The sequence below is a fragment of the Pagrus major genome, chromosome 9 (assembly GCF_040436345.1).
Source record: "Pagrus major chromosome 9, Pma_NU_1.0".
Taxonomy (NCBI): domain Eukaryota; kingdom Metazoa; phylum Chordata; class Actinopteri; order Spariformes; family Sparidae; genus Pagrus; species Pagrus major.
In genome coordinates, this window is record NC_133223.1 from 30,196,911 (window position 1) to 30,220,732 (window position 23,822).

At 38.4% G+C, this 23,822-nt stretch overlaps 2 protein-coding genes across 2 annotated transcripts; both read left to right on the top strand.

Moving 5' to 3' along the window:
• The first annotated feature begins 2,270 nt into the window (after window positions 1–2,270).
• Window positions 2,271–12,820, top strand: lss (lanosterol synthase (2,3-oxidosqualene-lanosterol cyclase)). Its single transcript, XM_073474186.1, has 22 exons — window positions 2,271–2,332; window positions 3,111–3,279; window positions 3,472–3,610; window positions 3,774–3,882; window positions 4,210–4,331; window positions 4,583–4,679; window positions 5,398–5,533; window positions 6,291–6,399; window positions 7,311–7,429; window positions 7,558–7,655; window positions 7,854–7,881; window positions 8,162–8,218; window positions 8,742–8,813; window positions 8,931–8,981; window positions 9,100–9,249; window positions 9,909–10,005; window positions 10,432–10,537; window positions 11,410–11,475; window positions 11,568–11,648; window positions 11,791–11,961; window positions 12,168–12,246; window positions 12,355–12,820. Exons 1-22 carry the CDS (start codon window positions 2,319–2,321, stop codon window positions 12,490–12,492), a joined length of 2,208 nt encoding a protein of 735 aa, XP_073330287.1. The 5' UTR covers window positions 2,271–2,318; the 3' UTR covers window positions 12,493–12,820.
• A 3,282-nt stretch (window positions 12,821–16,102) lies between these two features.
• LOC141002032 (uncharacterized) lies at window positions 16,103–19,679 on the top strand. The gene is made up of 4 exons (XM_073473195.1): window positions 16,103–16,254; window positions 16,722–16,773; window positions 18,146–18,666; window positions 19,292–19,679. The coding sequence occupies exons 1-4, from the start codon at window positions 16,103–16,105 to the stop codon at window positions 19,332–19,334; spliced, it is 768 nt and encodes a 255-aa protein (XP_073329296.1). The 3' UTR covers window positions 19,335–19,679.
• Window positions 19,680–23,822: the final 4,143 nt, after the last annotated feature.

A 23,822-nucleotide genomic window follows, 5' to 3' on the forward strand; every position in this document is an offset into this window, starting at 1 on the left:
AGCACCAAAAAAGACAGGCACATGGTGAAAAAGCTGAATCGCTGAAGACAACAGCAACAATCTTTCCGTAGCACATTTATACAAGAGGTCCAGGGAGTGATTCACAGAACACCTTTTAGAGAAATTCTAATAAAAAACACTTCTTCATAATTGCATAATAACACCCCAGATGCAGGGATACTTCTAATGTTTTATTTATTTAGTATGTTTTCATTATTGTTGAGCTCATTGCTAAGCTGCGCTGTGCAAAATATTAGTGTGCCATCAGCATTACGGTCAAAAGTGCTCAATCTCATTTCAAAAACTTTAGAAAAATTGTAATTACAAAAAGCATTTGTTGATGACGGTCATTTAATGCTTCCTGTTCTACTTCTCCAGTGTGAAGAAGAGCAGTGTGCTGTGACCTGTTTGTCACCGGTGTTGTAAAAAGTACCCAAAAGTTATACTAGTAAAAGTGTGATGCTAAAATCTTACTTTTGTGGGGGGAAAAAAGTCACACATTTGAATAGTACTTGAGTAAAAGTCCTAAAGTATATGATACAGTATTAAATGAGTATCAAGAGTAACTTTTTGGGTATAAATACATTTATTGAATACTTATTTATCAAAAATACAAGTAAAATCAAAATTCAAGTGTTTTTTATCCGATTGCCGATAAAATGTATTCATTTGAAATGTGATAATCTGGCTTTGATACAGCAAGCAAATACATGTTGTGGAGTTAAAAGTACAATATTTGTGTCCAAAATGTAGTGGACTGAAAGTATAAAGTAGCCGAAATTGCAACTCAAGTCAAGTACAAAAACCTCAAAATTATACTTAAGTAAAGTACTTGAGTAAATGTACTGATATTTCATCACTGCATGTCACACGCTGCCACCGTGCTCCTCAAAGCAAGTAAGTTATTCCTGTGCTGCATTGGGCTGCTCCTCCACATATAAGGTGATCCTCAGAAAAGGAAGCTTCAACCTCTGGATACTCAATCCAGAAAATGTAAAAAAAGAAAAATTAGTGGTAAATACAACAAATGATTCCATACAAGGCTTGAAGAGTCACAAAATGGCGTGATAACAATGAAAATGATGTGACTCAGATGATATGGCCTTTACAATCACCAGATCTCAGCCATGTTGAACATCCTTAGGAGAGTTTGTACACTTGTGATAGTCATTGTTGCTTATTTACAATCATTCTTGTTCCTTATTATCATGGCCAGCTAAAGCCACCATGGCTGAAGACACAAACACAAGAGCACCACCTGGAGAAAATGCAAGACATCACAGTTCTTATAGATATGCGACTTGCAATATGTGGTACATGTGGTTCACTCTGAGTGACAACCCGTTACATTGATTGCAACAGTGTTTGTCTTATTTTTTGGTGTGAGTTAAGGTCTTGGTTTGTACAAAGATTTAGATTTTTGCTCTTGGTTTGATGTTGTACCATTATTTTTGCATGTATAAATTGAAAATGGCTTAATATAATAAACTCATTTGTGTATTTTTTTTCCACAAACCTGATATAATGGTAATTTTCAAAACTGTGTTAAAAAATCTTTAGAATAGATGCTTTTTGTCTTTAGCTCATATAGAACTACATTGATTGTCTTTACCAGCTACATTTATTTCATTTTATTTACTTTATCCTGTTTGCACACACATAAGATTATATAAAATCAGATCATTAGAAGATAAGAGATGTGTCAGGAGAGGTCAAGAAGCCATCAGGATTCTACAACAGACCTCCCCTCCCTTACAGAAAATTAAAAATAAAAATCTGTATAACATAATTTATAACAAAAACACACACAATAAACAGAAAAAAACGTGTCTCTTAATAGACAGTCATTCAATAAACACGTAGAAATACATATATAATTAATTAGAATGAAATCAAACTGCTTAATTTTGAATAAAAGTGTCATTTTTTACACAAATCTCCCATTTAACCCAGTTATTATTCAGTAGTTTACAGGCACTGTCATCATAATCAATGAGCACATGTGTAGTGTTTGTCCTAATCGCGCTCTGATTGGACGACCTCACGGCAGACCCGCCTCTTTCTCCGCCCAGCTGGTTTGTGATTGGACAGCCGGATCTCTGCTCATGTCTCTCCATGTGGAGAACTACTCGGACGGCACCGCGAGGTCTGCTGGGAAATGCAGTGTGAGCCGCCACTGAACGATGAACCTTCTCTCCTTAAAGAACTACAACTCCCATGATAAGAGCAAAAGGGGGCGGAGACACTAGAGTGGCTGAAAAGAAAAATATCGATGTGGTTCAGCGGAGGATTCAACGCTGTAGCTGTCAATTACAGAAATGACCGAGGGGACGTGAGTATTTTGTTTTATTTAAAGGTTAATGTCGCAAAAACTACAACTTATTATGTAGTTTAAACGATGTATTTTTGAGTAAGTTTGAGTCAACATGTATGCTAGCTAGCTCACTGTCAGGTGGGGAAAAGTTTCTGTCAGTAACGTTGATAAAATTCACTGCATATGTTAAATTCAGTAGTGAAATGTAACTAAGTATATTTATACATATATACTTTAATTACTTCAGATCAAATATTGTCATTAAAAAACAGATTATGGAGCTGCAGGTCCCAGTTACTTTGAAATAGATGCAAAATTCACATTAACACTCGTGCAACTGATAAAAAATTCAAAAAGTTACTCCATGTCAAAATCTGCCATAAAAATACTATATATTAATATTATTTTCAACTTTCACTGGGTTACATTTTTCATCAACATCAGTCCTGATTATAACAACCAAATATGAATTAATTTACAGGATTTTAACCCTTTAAATAGTTTGTTTACGTGATGCCACTGTTTTTTTTAAAGTGACTACGAGGAACTTTTAAGTGTTTATGAAACAGTGACAGTGTGATAAACAACAGTTTTAGCTGTCTGTCTGTCTGTAATATACACAGTGTATAAAAGACATATGAGCTGAGGTGGAAATTTAAAAGAAAAACAAACAACAAACACCAAAATGGATGCAATATGCATTAAATCTACATAAACTATGAACTAATACATAAGTTCAAGAATCCAGTAGTACAGACAGATGATCTGACATTAACATACTTGCTGTATCTGCCAGGCACCTGCGGAGGCGAGGGGGGCCTTACAAGAGCGATCCAGCCACAGACCTGAGCCGCTGGAGACTGACGAATGACGAGGGCAGGCAGACGTGGCGCTATGTGGAGGATCAGGACACCCCGGACAGAGAGCAGACAATGTTGGAAGCTCATTCTCTAGGATTGGACACAGTACGCTTGAAATCTTTAACGTGAAATTAGGATATGTGATATACTTATTCTCAACTTTTTATAGTTCATTCTGGGACTGTTTAATTCTCTTTGGACAGTTTGACAAGCGTAACTTATTCTTTTGTACAAAAACTGTAGCAGATGAAATACAAACCATTAACTGTTTCGATTAATCATCATCTTTCTCCACAGAGTAAGTTTGTGTCTGGCTCCCCGGCTGCTCACACGGCTGTAGATGCAGCTCTGAAAGGGATGCACTTCTACAGCCACCTGCAGGCCGAGGACGGTCACTTTGCAGGAGACTACGGGGGACCTCTCTTCCTGCTCCCAGGTGAAGCGAGTTCATCCATCTCCATGTAATCTGCAGCATCTATCTTTGTCCTTCCCTGTCAGAGATTAGCAGTCAAAACTGAGGATTTCGTGACACCAGTGTTCTTGTGCATGTGTTTCTATACTTTAATGTCACTGTGTTGGTGTCCATTTCTGTGCTTCAGGTCTCCTGATCACATGTCATGTGGCTAAGATTCCTCTGGCCGAGGCCTGGAAGAAGGAGATGGTGAGGTACCTGCGCTCCGTTCAGCTGCCAGATGGAGGCTGGGGTCTGTAAGTCAACAGCACATGCTTTTTTTTTATATCCACTCATGCCATGATTTCATGTTTTTATACTCCTGAGTTGGGAAACTGTAACAGGTAGGTAGTAGATGTACAGTTTGCCTGGTATCATTTCAGCTAAGATTACCCCCAAAACTGGAAAAATGTCTGTACTCTTGAGCGCTGTACAAGCATCATTTTTTCATTGTTTTTCAGAAAATTATAGGGTCATAATAATTTTTGATAATTATATAAAAAATACAGAACAAAACATACAGGGTCAGACTGGCTGTAATACTGATTATGGCAGCATCATGGATGTGTTTTGTTTTTCACCAGACATATTGAAGACAAGTCGACCGTCTTTGGCACTGCGCTGAGTTACACCTCATTAAGGATTCTGGGAGTTGAGCCTGATGATCCAGACATGGTTCGAGCCAGAAACAACCTGCACAGCAAAGGTGAGAAGTTTGAAATGATCCATAAACATTCAACATAACTTATAAATAAATCTGCAGTCGGTTACAATTACTGATCATCTTCAAAAGCAGATTATAATAAAGGGGAATATGTTGCTGCTTTGTCTTTACTAAAGGCACATTTCCTTTAATTAAACGTGAGGAATAGCCCATGTTTTTAGTAATACCCATGTTAATTAATAGTGGTAATAGCTTCATACTAAAACTGTCTGTGTTTTGTTTATGTTGTACAGGTGGAGCTGTGGGGATTCCCTCGTGGGGTAAATTCTGGTTGGCCATTTTAAATGTCTACAGTTGGGAGGGAATGAACACGCTGCTGCCAGAGATGTGGTAAGCTGGACCCTCTAACATCACAGTATCTTCTGGTCCACCCGCAGTCATGCTTTAATTGCATCATAAAAGCTTCAGGATATCAACTGAGTTTAGAGAAAAAGTAGTAATGTTGCCCCACTACACTACACTACAGTCTTATGTCTGACATTTTGTATTTCCTCTAGGTGGTGCTATTGTCTTTGTTTCTTCAGCCATGGTGGATATTGCTGCCAATGCTGAGTCTTCTACAAACAAAACATCTATGTCTGCAGATAGCAGGCTTTATATATAATATATTAAGAGATGATATGACACAAAATAACAAAACTATTTATTATGCACACAAAGTGTAGTCCTGAGGTGAAACTTTCACCCAACAACCTCTCCTTTTCCTTTTGTGCACTGTTTCTGTCCTGCACTTGCACTCAACTGGAGTTAGATGTGCACACAATCCACCTTCTTATCTCATTGATACTAATTATACTGTTCCTCTCTGTCTTCCTTGCAAACTACTTCTGCCAGAATTATAAATTATCCTTTTTGTATTGCAATGACCAAATACTGAGTGTTTAGAAGAGACAGAATAACTGTTATTTATGTTTGTCAGTTGGTTGACACAGATATTCATTAGCTGTTTTCACCATAGTGCAACAAAGAAGTGAAATATTTTTATCAGTGTGAACATTTTTTTTCTGTATCAGTTCAGGGCTGATGTTTGTAATTGTGTCTGTTCCAGGCTGTTCCCCACCTGGATGCCAGCCCACCCCTCCACCCTGTGGTGTCACTGTCGTCAGGTCTACCTCCCCATGAGTTACTGTTATGCTGTCAGACTGGCTGCAGAGGAGGACTCCCTAATCCTCAGCCTCAGAGAGGTGCTGAAACCACATCGCCTCACCAGGGGGCGCCATACTCACTACATAAAGACAGATTTGTAGATATTATTGTGCAAGAGTTTCTTCCTTTAGTCTTACTACTTCTTCAACTCTAAAGATATTTGTATTGGAGCAACTTTCTGCTGCTGTGTATGAATGCAGCAAGTTTGGAAAATGTGGGGGTTTTGATCATCACCGTTAAATTAAGTTAAAAGTACAGTACTTTTCCTCAAAAGGAAAATGGGAATATATCATTATCAGCATCACAGACTGACACTATACAGGTGCTTAACAAATTAAAGGAAAAACCAACATGCTGTGGCTTCGTAAGGAGCTGGGAACCATGAACAGCTTCAGTGCTCTGTATTTGCATAGATTGAAGTCTGAACTCTGGACAAGAGCTCTGGTTTCTCCAAAATCTCCCAAAGTTTTTAAACTTAGTTGAAATCTGTTGATTATGAAGGCCATAGCATTTCATTCACATCATTTTCTTACTCGTCAAGCCATTCTGTGATCCCCTCTTTCCTTGTATATCAGTGTAGGAGTGTACAGGATGGAATTTTCCTTTTCTGTGATCCACCTTTAAACTATGCAGGGGGAGCGGCACAATGTAGCAGCTTGTCTTTTATTTTGACAGTCTTGCACTGAAAAAAGATGTGAACCACCTTTTCTTTCGATCTAAAATAAATAGGACCAATGAATTATGATGAATTATGATTATACATATGCATCATAAGTGTTGCTCTTTGTTTTTTAGGAGCTTTACGTCCAGGACTATTCCACCATTAACTGGCCTGCTCAGAGGAACAATGTGGCAGCATGTGACATGTACACACCTCACAGCACGCTGCTCTCTGTCGCCTACAGTAAGTATGCACAGAGGTGGCAAAAGTACACACATTCTACACACATTCAAGTAAAAGTAATAAAGTACAGGCACTGAAATGTACTCAAAGTATAAAAGTAAAAAGTCTTCCTCTGAAGGACATTTCTACTGGACATTTCTGTGCAAAGCTAACTGAAGCCCACGTCATATTGATATAATTCAAGATAGTTGATAGTTGAGTCTCATTCCCAGGACGTCAAATAACCAGTTTGTTTTGGTAAAGCGTCCCGAGCAGCAACAAAGTGAGAAAATAAGAAAATCCAGGCAGAGGGCTGCAGGGTCTCTGCAGATACGAGACACTAACACGCCTTTTCTCCCAATTCCAGTCTTCCTCTGATGATGGCTGTTGGGAAGGCGGCGTGCAATGACCAAAAGTGTATCGATAATTCCCCTCAAATGAATTCAAACTAAAGTAACAAGCGTGTTTGAAAATGTAAGGAGGAGAAAGTTCAGATATTTGTGTTAAATATAGGGAGGAAAGGTAAAAACAATGTCTACTTAAGTACAGTAACAAAGTTTTTGTACTTTATTACTTCCCACCTCTGAGTATTCACAACACACTGTGCACCATGTTGATAAACCTACAGAACCTACAGAAGCATGTAGCGGTAGAACAGGCAGCATGTACAGACTATTAATGTAACAAACAGTTTGTAACGGTGATTCAACACTTTTGACCGTAAAGCTGATGACACACAAATGTTTTGCTGATTGAAGGTTAGCAATGACCTCAAAAGTTAAGTGTGAGGTAATAAATGAAAAAAAACAAACACTTTCCTTGACTACAAGATGTTGTTATGCAATGATAAGAAGAAGTGAAGTAGGGTTTTCCCCTAAAGTTGCTCTGTGAATCACTCCTGACCTTGTGACTCTGTTCCTGTTGCCCTGCAGTGGTGTTAAATGTGTACGAAGCCCACCACAGCACCACGCTGAGAGGAAAGGCTGTCAAAGAATTGTATGAACACATCCAGGCTGACGACAGCTTCACTAAATGTATCAGCATTGGACCGGTAATATTTAAACAGATATCAAAAATAAAGAATACAAATTGAATTAAGTTTGAGATACATCCTATTCAAACCGACTCTGTAAAAGACACAGAGGATGTGAACATGAAGTTTTTGGCCTTTCTCCTCAGATCTCCAAGACTATCAACATGCTTGTTCGCTGGTATGTGGACGGTCCCTCCTCACCGATCTTTCAGAAGCATGTGTCCAGGATCCCGGACTACCTCTGGTCAGTCAGCTGGTCTCTCAGAAATAATTAACAAAACAAACTTCTGTTGCATCACTGGTCATATTTAGGTGTTGGCTGGATATTCTGATATATAATGTGTCATGCTTAAAAGTGTTTATTCAGCAGTTATAAATCCTTCATTGACATTTGAAAGTGTTACATAACTGATAACCTAACAGTAGGTTCTTTGTGTTTCAGGTTGGGATTAGATGGCATGAAAATGCAGGTGAGAATTTGTTCACTCGTCCCTTTGTATTCTGAGTGACAGATCACAGTGGTGTCTGACCCTAAATGCTCATGTTTAAGAAGAAGCTCAGGGTAGAAACTTTGCTTTTTTACAGTAAAAGGAGTCGGTTAAGGTTAAAAAAAAAAAACAGATGGATGCACTGAAAACTACCTTAAAACTAAATAAACTTTTGTACTTGCTGATTCCAGACCTTTGAGTTTCAGTCTACGCATTGACCTCAACTTTAATTCACAATCTGACCACTTTTTGTTGTGCACAGGGGACCAATGGATCTCAGCTCTGGGATACTTGCTTTGCTGTACAGGCTTTCCTTGAGGTAATGCAAAAATGTCCACTTATGTTTTCAGTGTTGATAATACAAATCAGCAACAATCGTATTTTATGATGATGTAGGACTCAAGCTGCTGCTTTTTTTATTAGCTGTAGCTGAGATACCGTCTTGCAATGTACAAGTTTTTCTGCCTCAGCCAAAGATCAAAATATCCTTACTCAGGATAGGTTTTTTTGTTATGTTAGTGAAGCACCCCTGAGAAATTAAATTCAAAATCAAGGATAACACACAGATTTCTGTGATACTTTCCAGGGAGAGAGACTAAATGAGTTTTAGCATCAGTTACAAGATCTGTACTGATGCTCATGAGATGTCTTTGCTGGAAGAGGTTGATGTTTGTGATGCATTTAACCCGTGATTATACGCGACAATGTTAGGTATAACTGCATGTCATTAGCTTAAATATGGTAACATGAAAGAGCTGTTTGAGCACTGTGGTTGGCATATAATCCTAATATAAAGGTATCATGTAGCTGATTATAACAAGTTGTTGGTTGGGGTCTTTCAGGCAGGAGCCCAGGATAACCCCAGACTAGCCCAGTGCCTCAAAGATGCCCATCAGTTTCTCACCATCACACAGGTACCACCAGCTGCATGTTATTTAGTATTTAGCTTCAGTACTACAATCAAAAGTGTAATATGAGCTGCTTTCATGAAAGGGAATTCTTATGTCTGACTAGTTTTTCCACTTTAACAGATACCTGAGAATCCTCCTGAGTACCAGAAGTACTACAGACAGATGAACAAGGTGCAACCTCTATTACACAAGAGCCACTTTTGAACACACAAAAGAACTTTTCTTAGCCGGTTGGCCTGTATGTGTTCGTGCATGCTTTTTTTTACGCCTGCGTTTTGTTTCTTGTCAGGGAGGCTTCCCCTTCAGTACCCGTGACTGTGGCTGGATCGTGGCTGACTGCACAGCTGAGGGCCTGAAGTCAGTGATGCTGCTGCAGGAGCTCTGTCCCTCCATCGACCAGTCTGTCACCTCAGAGCGCCTGTATGATGCTGTCAATGTGGTGAGATAAATGTGGAAGATTAATTGACCTTTTTTGAAGCTTCATACTCATGAATTAAAGTTTCTTTTGGTCATGAAGCTTCAGAGGTTATATTTTGATAACATTACCGGTCTAAAGGAATAGTTCGACTCTTTGGGAAATGTCTTCTCAAGAATTAGACAAGAAGATTGATATCACTCTTTTAAATGCTTATGAAGCGACAGCCATATACAAGTTAGCTTAGCTTAGTGCAAAGACTGAAAACAGGAGGAAACAGCTGTTAGAAAATCGGTGAAGTTTCGTAGTCCACAAAACATTTCTGGAGCTTCACAGCAAAACAGCTTTGCAGCATTCTCTTAAACAACTGAAGCAGATGGAGTTTTGTTTCAAACATTAAAAAACAGCCAAAAAAGAAACATGAAATAGCTTCATACAGCTCGTCCGGTGTAATCGAAGTCTCTAAAAGCCCCAAGATGCCAAATTGATTATTTACAACCTTTTTTAAGCCAAAACCTTCACCGTTGGTTTTAAGCTAAAAGCGTTAGCCGCACCCCGTCTGTAGTTGGTGCACAAGATCGACTGTGTGCAGTGTAAATCATGTTTTTTCAAATCAATCTGGGATCTCAGGGCTTCTTGAGACTTGGAGTATGCCTGACAATGTTTCTATCTCTTCCTTGTAGCTGCTGAGCATGAAAAACCCCGATGGTGGATTTGCCACATATGAAACTAAGAGAGGAGGGAAACTCTTGGAGCTGCTCAACCCGTCCGAAGTGTTCGGTAGGTCTTTTGCCAACACCAGCGTGTCATTGCCCAGTTAAAGTACGTCACTGCCAGATGTGTTCAGTCTTGATCATGGAGTATCACGGAGTTGTCCATTTCGTAACTACAGCATCATGCAAGTTGTTGCTTGACTTAACCTTCAGGCGTGTGAAAGAGCCCAGTTCACTGTGGGGACCTCCAGTGTTGCTCAACCTGCAGATATGAAAAAGGGAAACAAGGACACAAATATAAATGTGACATTTCCATTCCCTTTTACAACATCTGGAAAATGTTGCAATATTAAGGTCTTTTTAATTGAAAAGGGCAAAGAGCCTAATAACACGAGTTGACGTGTTAAAAAGAGGATGTAGTACATGTTGTGAAATGTGATGTTGATTAGTTACACTGTTTGCCCTTCATCTCTCTCCTTCTGTCTCTGTTTAGGTGACATCATGATAGATTATACCTATGTGGAGTGTACCTCAGCAGTGATGCAGGCTCTGAGGCACTTCCAGAAGGTCTACCCTCAACACCGTGCTAGCGAGATAAGGTATACTACACACAGACATACACACTCCACACAGTCACACTTTACATGCCGTAAATTTACATAATTTGGTGTGTTAATGGGTGGTTGGTTTTGGAAACGGTCCAGCAGATCACCTCAGTTTGCAGCCACAACAAGACTGCAATGTAATCCTTTGGGAAAAACTCCCTCCTGTAAGAATTGTGTTTCCTGTGTTGCCACCCAGCTGTACAGGTTAAGGTCAGTAGATGGCACACATATCAGACTTCTACACAACACCAGATAAAAAAATAGGTCTGATAAATGAAGAATAGCTTACAAACTCCTCTCTCCAACTCTTTCTGTCTTCGTCTTCCTGCAACAACTCACCACGCGAGATTTCAGAGTGAGACTTCTCCTTGAGCAAGACTTGTGTTTTTGGTTAAAGAAAGGATCTTATATTTTTTACAAAATGGTTTATCTCCATTGGAATATTTTCCATAATGCTGTCAGATACTTGGAATAACAACCTCAGCCTGTCAGTGAAAAAAACAAGCACTTTTAATGGATGTAACTGATGGTCACAGTTGCCCCAAAGGATTACGTTGCAGCCATTACAGTCTTTTCAGACATTACAGTCAAATATCAGAATTCCCCTTTATTACTGAAACATGCATAACTTATGACAAAGCTATTTCAAACTAAAGTGGCTTTAACGCATTTATTTAGATCATTTGTTGCCATTCTGTTTGTGTTCAATGACTTTTGTCTGACATTTATTTTACAGAGACATGAGGGAAGAGAGATTCAACAAAAAAAAAAAAAAACCTTAATAATCTCTCAGTTCTTGTTGAAGTTCAGGGAGGATATTTGAAATTCTGGAGTCATAACTGGAGGTTGTTGAATTATTTTTTCAGCTGCACTCTAAAAGAAGGACTGGAGTACTGCAGGAAGGTGCAGAGGCCTGATGGATCCTGGGAAGGGTGAGACTACAGTTGCTATTGTACTACCTGAGATCCTGCCTCATGGACGGGTCATGCGTAATACGAACTAATCACTTTGTGCTCGTGCTCAGGTCCTGGGGAGTGTGCTTCACATATGGAATATGGTTTGGCCTTGAAGCCTTTGCTTGTATGGGTCACGTCTACAAGGATGAGTAAGAGTTTCACTGATCACTGAAATTTCACACTTAACCATGAACATCATTTTTGACCCATAACAAGCACACCAAGCCACACAGGACTTTCATGAACCTCCAGCCTACAGACTCAGTTACGCTGCTATGCCTCTGTTACCAGGGATGTGTGTGTGGAGGTGCAGAAAGCTTGTCAGTTCCTGTTGGACCGGCAGATGTCAGACGGAGGCTGGGGGGAGGACTTTGAGTCGTGCGAGCAGCGGTGTTACGTCCAGAGCGGCACGTCTCAGATCCACAACACCTGCTGGGCTTTGTTAGGCCTCATGGCTGTCAGGTAAAGCAATGCTTAACATTTATCTATCATAGCTATGTTTTATTTATTAATTATTTATTTTAATATGCCTTTATGGTTTATTTACCTGACTGCAAAATGAAGTTCTGGTAGTTGACAGTCAAATTGAATCCAACCAAACAAGTTTTGCCAAATCCAAATAAAATCAGTTATTCAGATTTAATCACATCTCTTGTTGTTGTGATCAGGCATCCAGATGAACGGGCCATTGAAAGAGGAGCACAGCTGCTGATTGACAAGCAGCTGCCCAACGGAGACTGGCCACAGGTGATTCTCTCCCTTGCTATCAGTTATATACTCGAACTAAAGCCTGGCTTACTGCACCAGCAATACAGATAATATGTGATATTAATTGTGATTTTTCTCCCTCCCCAGGAGAATATTGCTGGTGTGTTCAACAAGAGCTGTGCCATCAGCTACACCTCCTACAGAAACGTCTTTCCAGTCTGGGCCCTTGGCCGCTTCTCAAGTCTTTACCCCAGCAGTCCACTGGCTGGGAAGGTGAAGCTGTGACCACCTTTTAAAGGTCACAGTTCTTCAGACTGCCGGAATGGATGAATTAAAACGTCCACGTCTTAAGCAAACAAACAACAGCCGCAGATGATGTAACACATTTCATTCTTTGAATAACTTTCTATGTCGACATTCCAGGACGGCTCATCCATCAGAGCTACTCCTTAAAAATCTGTTGTGATAATCTGCTGCTATCGAAAACGCCCAGTTAATGTGGGCTGGTTTAGAAAGTGTATAAAAGCATTCATGTCCATGTTGCCTTATATTCGTGCTCCTTCCTTACCATTTCCATTTAGAATAAAGAATTTTGTCTATGGTGTCATCTTAACTCTGTGTCTTCAATGAATGTACTTTATATTGGTTTGTGCACATAAGGAAAATAAATCATTTTATTGTGAATAGAATTGCTGAAGACCAAATGCTGATCAGTCCGGAGGTTTAGTTGTTACTGAAAGTTATTTCTTGTGCAACACTGAAATATTGGCCGTGCTAACTAGCACTGAAACACCGGGTCTATGAGCAGTGATGTCACATGTTGTTTCAACCTTTATCAGAGTGACGGTTGGCAGAGCAGACACGTTTTTCAGCACATACGATAGCAAGCAGCAACAAGTGTTTGTGTTAGTTTTACAGTTGCTAGGGGGAAAGAAGCAGCGTGGAGAGGAGGTCTCCATCCTGTAATGTTACTATGTTGGTCTAAATCAAACACTTTCCCTTGGAGGGCCAAAACTCAAACACTGTAGTGAGCCACAGGCCAGAAACATGCACATGTTGTAGTGTTGTTAAGATGCAAGATGCTACAAGGATCCCAAATTCCTTTCATTGAATGAATTCCTACACAAAGTGTCACCCTGTGTCATGCAGTGCTCAGATTATGAAAAAATCAGAATTATAAGTCATTCTACATATTTAAAGAGCTTTTTACCTCACAAAAAACAGCATAAACAGCTATTTATATTATAATTTTGTATGTTTTTAGGTTTTTTTTTATGCCTCTGAGCTGGAGACAGTCGTGGCCAGAGGCTTTATGTTTTCAGGTTGAACGTCCACTTCTTGTGAACCACCTTGATGATTTTTTTTTCAAATGTGGTACAAATGTTCACTTGGACTCAAGGATGAACTGATCAGATTTTGGTGGCCATAAGTAAAGGTCATTGTGTCCTCACGGGACCCTGTTCTCGTGAATGCGATATCTCAGAAACGCCGTGAGGGAACTCCACCTCTTTGGCCATAACTCGAGAATTCAAGCAATAACATTTGACATACAAAAGTCTGACAGGATAAAATGGTGACATTAAGACATTCTGCAAAAATTGTGCTGGTCTTGACACTAGGGCTGCACATTACTGGAAAAAACTGACTTTGCAACATTTTGCAATATTTTTCGCCGGAATTACAAAAATATAAAGTACACACTTGTATTAAAATTGACTGGACTTGAAGCAGGGAGGATTCAACCTTGCAACCTTTCGGTCATTAATCTACTTTTGTCACCTTTAGGAATGTTTCCAATGTGTTACTTCTGCAAAAGCAAAAAGATGTGGATTGTCACAGTTTGTACTGTATGTGAGGCCGGGCTCTCTACCTGTGTTTTTGCCCTTTGACCAGGAATGATGTCTCTGACACGTGAATTTTTGAAGAGTAGTCAGTGTGTCAGTCAGTCAAGTGTTTTCATGGGAATGTTTCACTGATTTAAAGATAAATGTGTTAGTCTGTGATATGTACGAAGAACATACAACTGTCGTCAAACATCATGGGAGTGTCGAGTAAACACAAGAATGTTTATTTGTGTAGCTGAGGTGCAGGAACAGGTGACTGCTAACGGACATAGTGGGCCTACAAGATAGTATAGGACACAACTGTGAAACTGGTTTTGATTGTTCAGAGTCTTAAGCATGACCAGATGCTGATAAGAAAACTTGTTTTGACTGTCCTCCCTCACCTTTTGCACAGAGGGAGGGTGGGGGTTGTATAGTGAACTCACCCACAACAAGAAGGAAACCCTGTAAGTTTCCATTTAAAAAACAAAAACAAACAAACAAAGATTGTTTTTTTACCACAGTTGTTCATTTTTGATTTGTTGTCAACTCAAACATGAGGATTTGAGACTTGAGCTCCTCAGAAGCTTGACTTGAGAATTGAGACATGAATCCCTGAAGACCGGATTTCAGACCAGACACAACTTGATTTGACAACTGAGACTTGACTCCCTAAAGACTTGACCTAACCCAGGACTTGAATCCTTTAAGACTTGATAATTAAGTCTTAACTCCCAAAATAGTTGACTAAACCCAATCCTTGAATCTCAAAAGACTTGACTTGAGACTCGAGGCTTGATTGCTTTAAAACTTGACTTGATATCTGAGACTTGACTCCCTAAAGATTTGACCGAACCAAAGACTTGAATCCTGAAAGACCTAACCTAAGACTCTTGATTGAGTCCTGAAAGCCTCGACATTTTTGAGTCGACTCCCTAAAGACTAAACTCAGGAACTGAATTTCCTAAAAATTGACAAAAGTCAAGACTTCCTGAAAGAATTGACTTGAGACTTGACTTAAGACACAAGAGCAGAGACAACAAGCCTTAAGAGACAAGTCTTTTAAAACCACATAGCTTTAATATTTATCTATAAGCTTTTGTTATTATGGAAATGAATCACTGTTAAAACATTCAAAGGGAATCTGTACAATGTTTTTCTAATCGTCAACAATCAAAAAGCTGAAAACTCACGAATACGCGACTCGTGCGTGTAGACTTGCTCGACAACAGACAGTTCACAATGAAGGTTTCAAACAAACAAAGAGGCGTGTCAAACATGCCGTGCAGAGGTGAAAATAAACACTGAATCTAGAGTTACATGAAGCACAACTCACATAGCGCAGATATTTCCCCGATTAGCTGCTTTAGGTTCAGGTGTGGCTTAATATAAAGGGAGCAGCAGGTGAAAGCTGCATCAGTGGATTTTCTCTTTCCAAACCAGGTAAGTTCACCTCTAATACTACATTGTTGTGCATATCACACCTTGAATTGCCTTACACTTGTATTTTCCTAATCCTAAGTGTTTTGTAAAGATGTTTTTCAGGTGTATTTTTATTCAGTAACACTAAAATAACCATCATTAATAAATTAGTAGAATCAAACTTTAGTTAAGTCATTATTTCACTGTTAACAAACCACAAAATGCTTAACAAACCATTTCTTAAGAAATAGTTTATTGTGAAGTTGCACCTTATGTGTATAATAATAATAATAATAATCATTTGGATGGACAATTATGAAGTTCAAACTGATGTTTAATTAACTATGCAATGAGAATTTATTAAGTGATGGTTATTATAAAGTGTTACCATTTAGTCTTGTGTAAAAGTCTTATTTGCTCAAGTGAGTTTGTTCTTTCTTCAATTTCAGGATTTTCGACATGTCTGACGACGGTAAACAACACACTTGGTTTTGGTTCATCCTCACTTCGTTCTTTCAAATATATTGAATTTGTATTACATACTTGACACTTGCAGTTGCTAACTATTGATTTATGACAAATTACAGAACGTCGTTGTGGTAAAGGCGAGGGCCATAAAAAAAAACATAAACATGGACATAAACATAAACATGGACATAAACATGGACATGGACATGGTGGCTGCCATGGACAAAAACATGGACAGAAACATGGACATGGACCTGGGTGCAAGAATAAACACAGGCACAGGGCCGGGCACAGGCATCGCAAGTGTCACAAGAAGGATAAGGACTGTCACGGGGTAAGAGCCAGTAGTGTTCAGTTCATTCACAAGAGAAAGTTGATTTTGTTCAGAATTCAGAGAAACAATAAGCATAAATGTTTGTGCAGTCCAAATGAAAACTGATCACAGAAATGCTCTGCCATCGATGTTAAAGGTTAGTTATTGAGGGGGAGAGCAGTGAATACAAGTGCAGTTCCACACACTCACAGACATGAATGACATGTAGGATTTCTTCATGCACGTCTAAAAGCAACTTTGTTACATGCATTTTGTTGAGTTGTGCACTTACAGCATCCCAAATATTTTCCCACAATGTACAAGCCGAGAGAAATCTGGAGGAGTGAACCATTGACTCTCTGCACTCCGATCAAAAACTAAAAGTTGATTAAGAAGGGTTATAATCATTCTGTCTCTTTTGTCAAGGATTGAATCATAGTCTGTCATCGCTGATTGACTTTTTCTGTTTGTTTTCCTCCTGCTTGTAGTCCTCTAGCAGCTCCTGCTCATCCAGCAGCTCCAGCTCCAGCTCATCGAGCAGTGACTCTGACTAGATGACGACTCCTCGCCAGGACGTTCATCCTCCTACACCAGAATCTCACATGACCCACAACAGTTCTTTGTGACTCAATAAGCCTCAAATGTATATTCTTGGTCCTAAACATGTAAACTCCAGAGTTGTCACTGATTGTATGTCCTTGAATAAAACACTAATCAAATAAATAAATGAAGTGAAAACAGAAAAACATTGGCTGGCTGTATTTGCTTTTCATAACTTGTATTGAAGTCATTGAAGATTGAAACGGTCACTGTAACAAACAGTGTTGGTGTTGATTCTGCCACCAGATGGCACTGAAGTAAGACATTTTTCAGGCTCTGCTGAGGTGTGGCTTCCTATAAAAGCAGAGACAGTTCACTGTTGTGCCTGTCGATCTCTGCTCCAGCACTCAGTAAGTTCACGAGTAGCTATCTGGGCTTATTAACCATAAATTATGTGTGTGTCTTTGTGTGTGTACTGATGTTGTGTTTCCTTTTGCATTTCTGTCACCACGTCTGTATTTATCTCAAGATCTCCTACTTCTGACCTGTGCTACCTGTTTTCTGACATTCATAACACACACTTTTGTTACAGTAGTGCAGTTTTCCTCAGTTGACTGCAGATGCTGTCTTTGTGAAAAGTTTTTTTTTCGCACGTTGAGAGAGGATTTGTCAGCAAATTCAGTGGCTTCTCTCATTTCAGGGTTTGGATCTGAAATTCTGAAATGTTCGGGAATAACAGAGGTAAATAAATCACTAGTTGTTGTAACTGTAAGTGTTTCATAACATGATAACTTACATTTTTTGTAACAAGAAGCTGTTCCTGTTTATTATTATATTATTATATACAATGTATCTTGTTACAACATTAAACTTTTATAACATTAAGATACATAGTATATTGTTATAACATAACATTATCATTATCAACATTTTCTTGTTATAACAGTATAAGTTATCACAAAATAATGTGAAACATGTTATTACAGTATTTTAAAATGTGAAACACAAACACAACGTTGATAAGATTAATAGTATATTGTTAAAACAAGAAAAGTTTCTTGATTTGAGTTTTTATTTCATAATCAATCTTGGTAATATCGTGTAATAACTGAAAAAATGTCTTGTTATGAAGAGAAAACATCATGTCATAACAGTAAGTTTCACGTTTTACAATATATTTGACGTTATGTCGTGTTACTGATCCATTTCTGTTTTTTCTGGCATGGCAGCAATACCCTTTTTCACTGTTACTAGCCCATTCCCCGTCTTTATGTCAAACTGTCCTCATTTAACTTAAAGGAGCAAGAGTTGACATCAAGTGTATAAACAATAAAAAAGGAAATGATGAGCCCCACCCCTTTTGTTTGACCAGGAAACCAGTATCCCTCTGGCTGTCATCCTCAACCAGGAGGATACCCTCAATATCCACCAGGACCTGCCCAACCCCAACCCTGCCCTCCTCCGCCCTGTGATCCAGCCTATCCTCCACCCCCACCTTGTGGAGGGGGTGGAGGCCATGCTCATGGACCAGGGCCTGGTTATGGGCATGGACCTAGCTACGGTCCTGGGTACGGGCATGGACACGGACACGATCATGGTCATGATCATGGACATGGTCATGGGCACGGACATGATCATGGACATGGACATGATCATGGACATGGTCATGGGCACGGACATGATCATGGACATGGGCATGATCATGGACATGGCCATCACGGTCATGATCATGGACATGGGCATGGCCATCACGGACATGATCATGGACATGGGCATGGCCATCACGGACATGGACATGGTCATCATGGACATGGACATGGTCATCGTGGCCACAGGCACAGGCATGGTCACATGCATGGCCATTGTCATAAGAAAGGCAGGCAGTGTCATGGGGTAAGATCCAGTTGAATTATCAATAAATGTAAAGTGAAATCGGTCCACTGATATTTAGTAAAAGTTGCATTTAAGCCATATTACATTATTAAATGCAGCAGCCACACCTGACAAAGAAAAACACATCAGTATCACCTTATAACGTTAAAAGGTTATTGTTAATTCTTTTTACAATTTAACAAGAATTTTCACCTTATTTAAAGAAAAAACATCAGAATATACCAAGAAACTTCTCTCGTTATACCTCTGTTTTTATACTGTTAAATCTTTATGTTATAACATGATAACTTTTTTTATAACAGAACATTTCAGGTTAAAACGTGACGTTAACGTTATAATTTCTTGTTATAACATCAAAACACATTTTTATGTGAAAACATCTTGTTATAGCAATAAATTTGTCATGTTATAACGTGAAACTAATACATTATGTTTTTCTCACGTGGCGGCGTTATGCTTCTGTAAAAAAACAGAGAAGGAAAGCTAATACTTGTTTATCATTTGTCAGCTGTACAGACGTGATTCCTAATGAACATAATGTTGCTTTGTGTGTGCTGGATATGTGAATAGCCAATTGTTTGCTGACATGTTGCAATAACTACATTTTGGTTTGTTTCTGCTGTAGTCCTCCAGCAGCTCCTGCAGCAGCAGCGACTCTGACTAGATGAAGATGTCTGGATGGGAAGAGAAACCAGTCAAGATGCCACCTGGAAACCTTCAGCCTGCTGTTTTTTATATGAATTTGCAATTTAATTCAAAGCGTGTGTTTTAAAGCTTCTTTGCTGTTGTTTTGTTTTTTATATTTTTCTAACTTTGGGCCATTAAATGCAAAAAAAAAGTCATGTGTGGCTGTCACACACTATATTACCTCGTATGAAATGTTAGGTCAATACATTTTCAACACACAGCCCGTCTGTGTGACTCTGCTGACATCATTCAATGCATGACATATGATTTGATTTATTAGACACTAATCATAATCTTGTGATCATTAAAACAAATAATCTCTACAACGCCTTGCCTCTTTATTTTCCTCTTCATTTGACCTCAGTCATTTATTACACTGTACACACAGTTATATTATCTTTATTTACCAAGGGAGTGATGCAGTAAGACCTTTGTTCAGCTCACACACCCCGACACTCCCCATTTTGGTCTTGTTCATATTTAAATCACTAAAGCATTGATTACAAAAGCTTCTCTTTTTAGGGCCCAAGTACGACAGAGGGTCCTGCTGCATTTTCATCCAAGTGTAAACTGGAATGAGAGCTGAGTAAACTGTGCAAAGAGCAACAGCTGGTTCTTCTGCACCACCTTCTGTGGACTGAAACTATTAAACATGTCGGTCCAACGCCAGTCAGTCGAGTTTTGTGTTTGACAGCTGATAAAACATGAAGTGCAGTGTGCGGTACAGTTCATTTAATTCTTTCTGTTCTTTGTTTGGATCCACAGAGTCGTCTCTAGTCTTCCTTAGGTTCACACTAAAACAACAACAACAACAACAACAACAAGAGTAAAAACAGGTTGACAACAGTTTAAAATCCAAAATGATCAATAAAACAAGAAAAGGAAAAATGAAACAAAATGTAATGATCAGAAAGTAAATAGTGATGGAATCAAGTACAGTTCTAGTACAATGAAATATTTCCATATGTTGCTTTATATTTCTGGAGGCAGATATTGTTCTTTTACTCCATTATATTTATTTGATAACTTTAGTTACTTGTTGCTTTGCAGATTGCATGAATAAAAATGAAAATTAAAGGCGCACTATGTAATTTTGGAGAAGAAATTTCAATCAGAAGAGAAAAATCTTCGTTGACTGATTTTTTTTCTGCCTAAACAAACTAAATAAACAAACGCTTTGTTTTCATGACTGAATAAACTGAATAAACAAACTGACATTATAGGACAACACAACTTCAAATGTACATTGTGTATATGTGGCGGACCCTGCCACCTTCCTAGCTTCAAACAGTGTTCTGGGAACCTCTGAGGATTTTCCTCTGAGAAGAACATCAGACATATAAATAAATAAATAAATAAATAAATAAATAAATCAGGCATTAATTAATTTATAAAATGTAACAAATAGATTTTCCATTGTATTCATTCATTCATTCAATACAAATGTATGTAAATTTTGACCTCATGAATGAAAATCTACTTTTAATCAGTCTTATTACACTGCAACATTAAATCATTTAGTTTACGGCCTGTTTAGGAGTGTTCTGTCTGATAAGAGCCGCCCACGTATTAATAATTTCATAAGTGCTGATTAGAGATATGTGCAGATCAATCTGTCAACTTATCAAGCAATGAAAGAATCAAAAATATATTATTTTCATTTTCAACATTTCAAGTGTAATGAGGCTGCAAACAACCAAAACATCTACCAAAGGATAAGTTGTAAAGCAGATTTTTAAACAGAAAAGTTTTCAAATGTTTTTGTATGGGTGTGTGTGTGTGTTGATATCTTAGGCTCATTCATGTTGACTGTATGTTAACGATTACACACACACGCCTATTTATTTCACATAGCAACAATGTTCTGATGGAAGTTGAGGAAGTTCTGCCCCCTGATCATGTGAAGTGGACTGCACATAAAAAGGATCAGCAGGCGACAGCAGCTGCGTCTGCGGCTCTGCTCTCCAGCACACGGTACGTTCACCTTTTACACCTTTCTGCTAAAGACTCGCTCTAAAATATGAAATCATATTAAATGTGTGTTCATTTGATTAAAGTGCCTTTTTTTCCATCTTTCAGGATCTGTAGTTTCATCTGAAGTTTTAAAGATGTACGGACACAACCAAGGTAAATAACACAACCGCTTTCAATCATTTTATTTCAATTTATTCCGACTTTAAGGTCCCATTGAGATACAAAACCTCCTTCATGGAGTTCAAGCGAGCGGATAGTTTTAAGAATAAGGGACCTTTAAAAGACCTTTAAAGGTGTTTTCGAAGAGCGCTTCTAAGATTGTAAAATATGATTAATGTGCATTAAATACTTGATTTTATTTCTCTTTTCTCCTTATGTTTAGGAAACCAGTACCCTCCTGGTTACCCTCAACATCCTCAGCAGATGCCAGGAGGATACCCTAACTGTCCTCCAGGCACCGTCCCACCACCCAACTACCCTCCTCAGCCCCACGGGTACGGACCTGGACCTGGTTGTGGCCCAGGATACGGACCTGGCCATGGACACGGACCTGGACAGGGACAATGCCATGGACAGGGCCATGGACAGGGCCATGGACATGGGCACGGACACGGACCTGGACACGGACAATGCCATGGACAGGGCCATGGACATGGGCACGAACATGGGCACAAGCACAAGCACAAGCATGGTCACAAGCATGGAAAGTGCCATAAGAAAGGAAAGCACAGTCACGGGGTGAGAGTCGCTCAATTTCTCCAAAGTTGTTTGTTTTATTAGCTCCAGAAATGTATATATATATATTTGTTGAGTCTTTAATTTATCTGTTTTTTTATTTTGGTTTTGGCAGTGTTGGTCCTCCATATGGTTTTAGCATTTTGTTTGTTTTGTAGATGATTGAATTTAATATTTGACGTGTTCGTGTTGTGTTTATTCTTGGTTTAGTCCTCCAGCAGCTCCTGCAGCAGCGACTCTGACTAGATGAAGACTCCTCAAGACCTCAAGCTGGCACCTGGAAAAACTCTATCCTCTATCCTAACATGTATTATAATCAATATAGTTCTGCCTAAATGTTTCTTCTTCACATGTACTCTTAGAAACATATTTGTTTCAAAATGTATAAATGTTTGAAAATGATCCTAAATCAGCCGTGTCATAATGTAGAATGAGCTTTTCTTAACATTTCATGACGTCGGTGTACAGTAAGAGACATTATTGTATCCATAATTGTGTTTGTGAGAAAAGATTTAAAAAGCTTTCTGTGCATGTTTAATGCTAATAAATTAACAGTTCAGTGTCTTGTGTCCATGCTCCTGAAAACACTCGTTTGTTACTTTGGCTCTAACGTAACCGAGGCGTGTTCTTTATTTGCACAGGGAAGGTCGCCTGAGTACATTTGCTCCGCCACACCTCGGTCGCAGCGGTGCATCACACCCTAATCTTATTTTGATAGCCTGTGTAATCAAACATGTTCACATTCATATCCAACCTTTTACATAACAAGTTCACTGGTCTTTGAGGGTCACTGTTTCTTGTTTCAGTAAGCAGACCTCCATCAGGTTGTTGGTTCCTGATTGCAAGTGAAGAGGACAGTGTGCAGGAGTGTTTTGTTCTGATTTTGTTGATCTGTGAAATTAAAACAGAACTATCAAGGTCATATTTTATGAATTCATTAATACTGACATTGATTTTTCGCTATCATTTTTGGTGCATTTAAAAGAATTTTGATTTATTTATTGCATCATTTTTTTAAATCTATTTTCTTATTTTTGATATTGGCAGTTTTGGTCCTCCATATTTTCTCCAAATGATGTAATAGAGCAAGTTAAAGTAGACACATCAATAAATATTGAAAAAAATACCAAACTTAAATGAGCTTGTTTGACCTTGTTGCATTTAGCAAACATGGAGGGTGGGGTAATCAGAAAATAAGAATAAATATTGTTGAAAATTCACAGCTTTTAGTTTTAAAGATGTTTTTCATTTTACTCTTTCATCTGGAATATTAAACATATATTTTACATGATTAATTTACCAGTTTTTATCAGATTAAAATGTCATTTTCTTGTTTTGGGACAACTGATCTTGTAGGTACTGGGCTGACATCATGTAGGAACCATATAAAATCATAAACACATTTGCAGAAATGTTATGCAGATGATCAATGATGAATATTTTGAACAAGAAAATGTTATTTATTTAGCATTTTTCTTAACGGGACATGTTTTTAGTCCCGTTAAGTCTTAAGTATCAGCGAGAGAATGTTTAAAAAAGATGGGCCTAATGGACAACAGATACATAAAATTATGTCTTAGAAATAGCTATTTCACTTTCACTGGTTAATAATATGTAATATAAAGCAATGATACTTAATGTTAATTTTATAGTAAATTGCATATATATGTATATATATATATATAATATTAAAATTAAAATATTCTATAGTATACAATGTAATAAAACTGTATACCATATTAACAAATAGTACAATATAA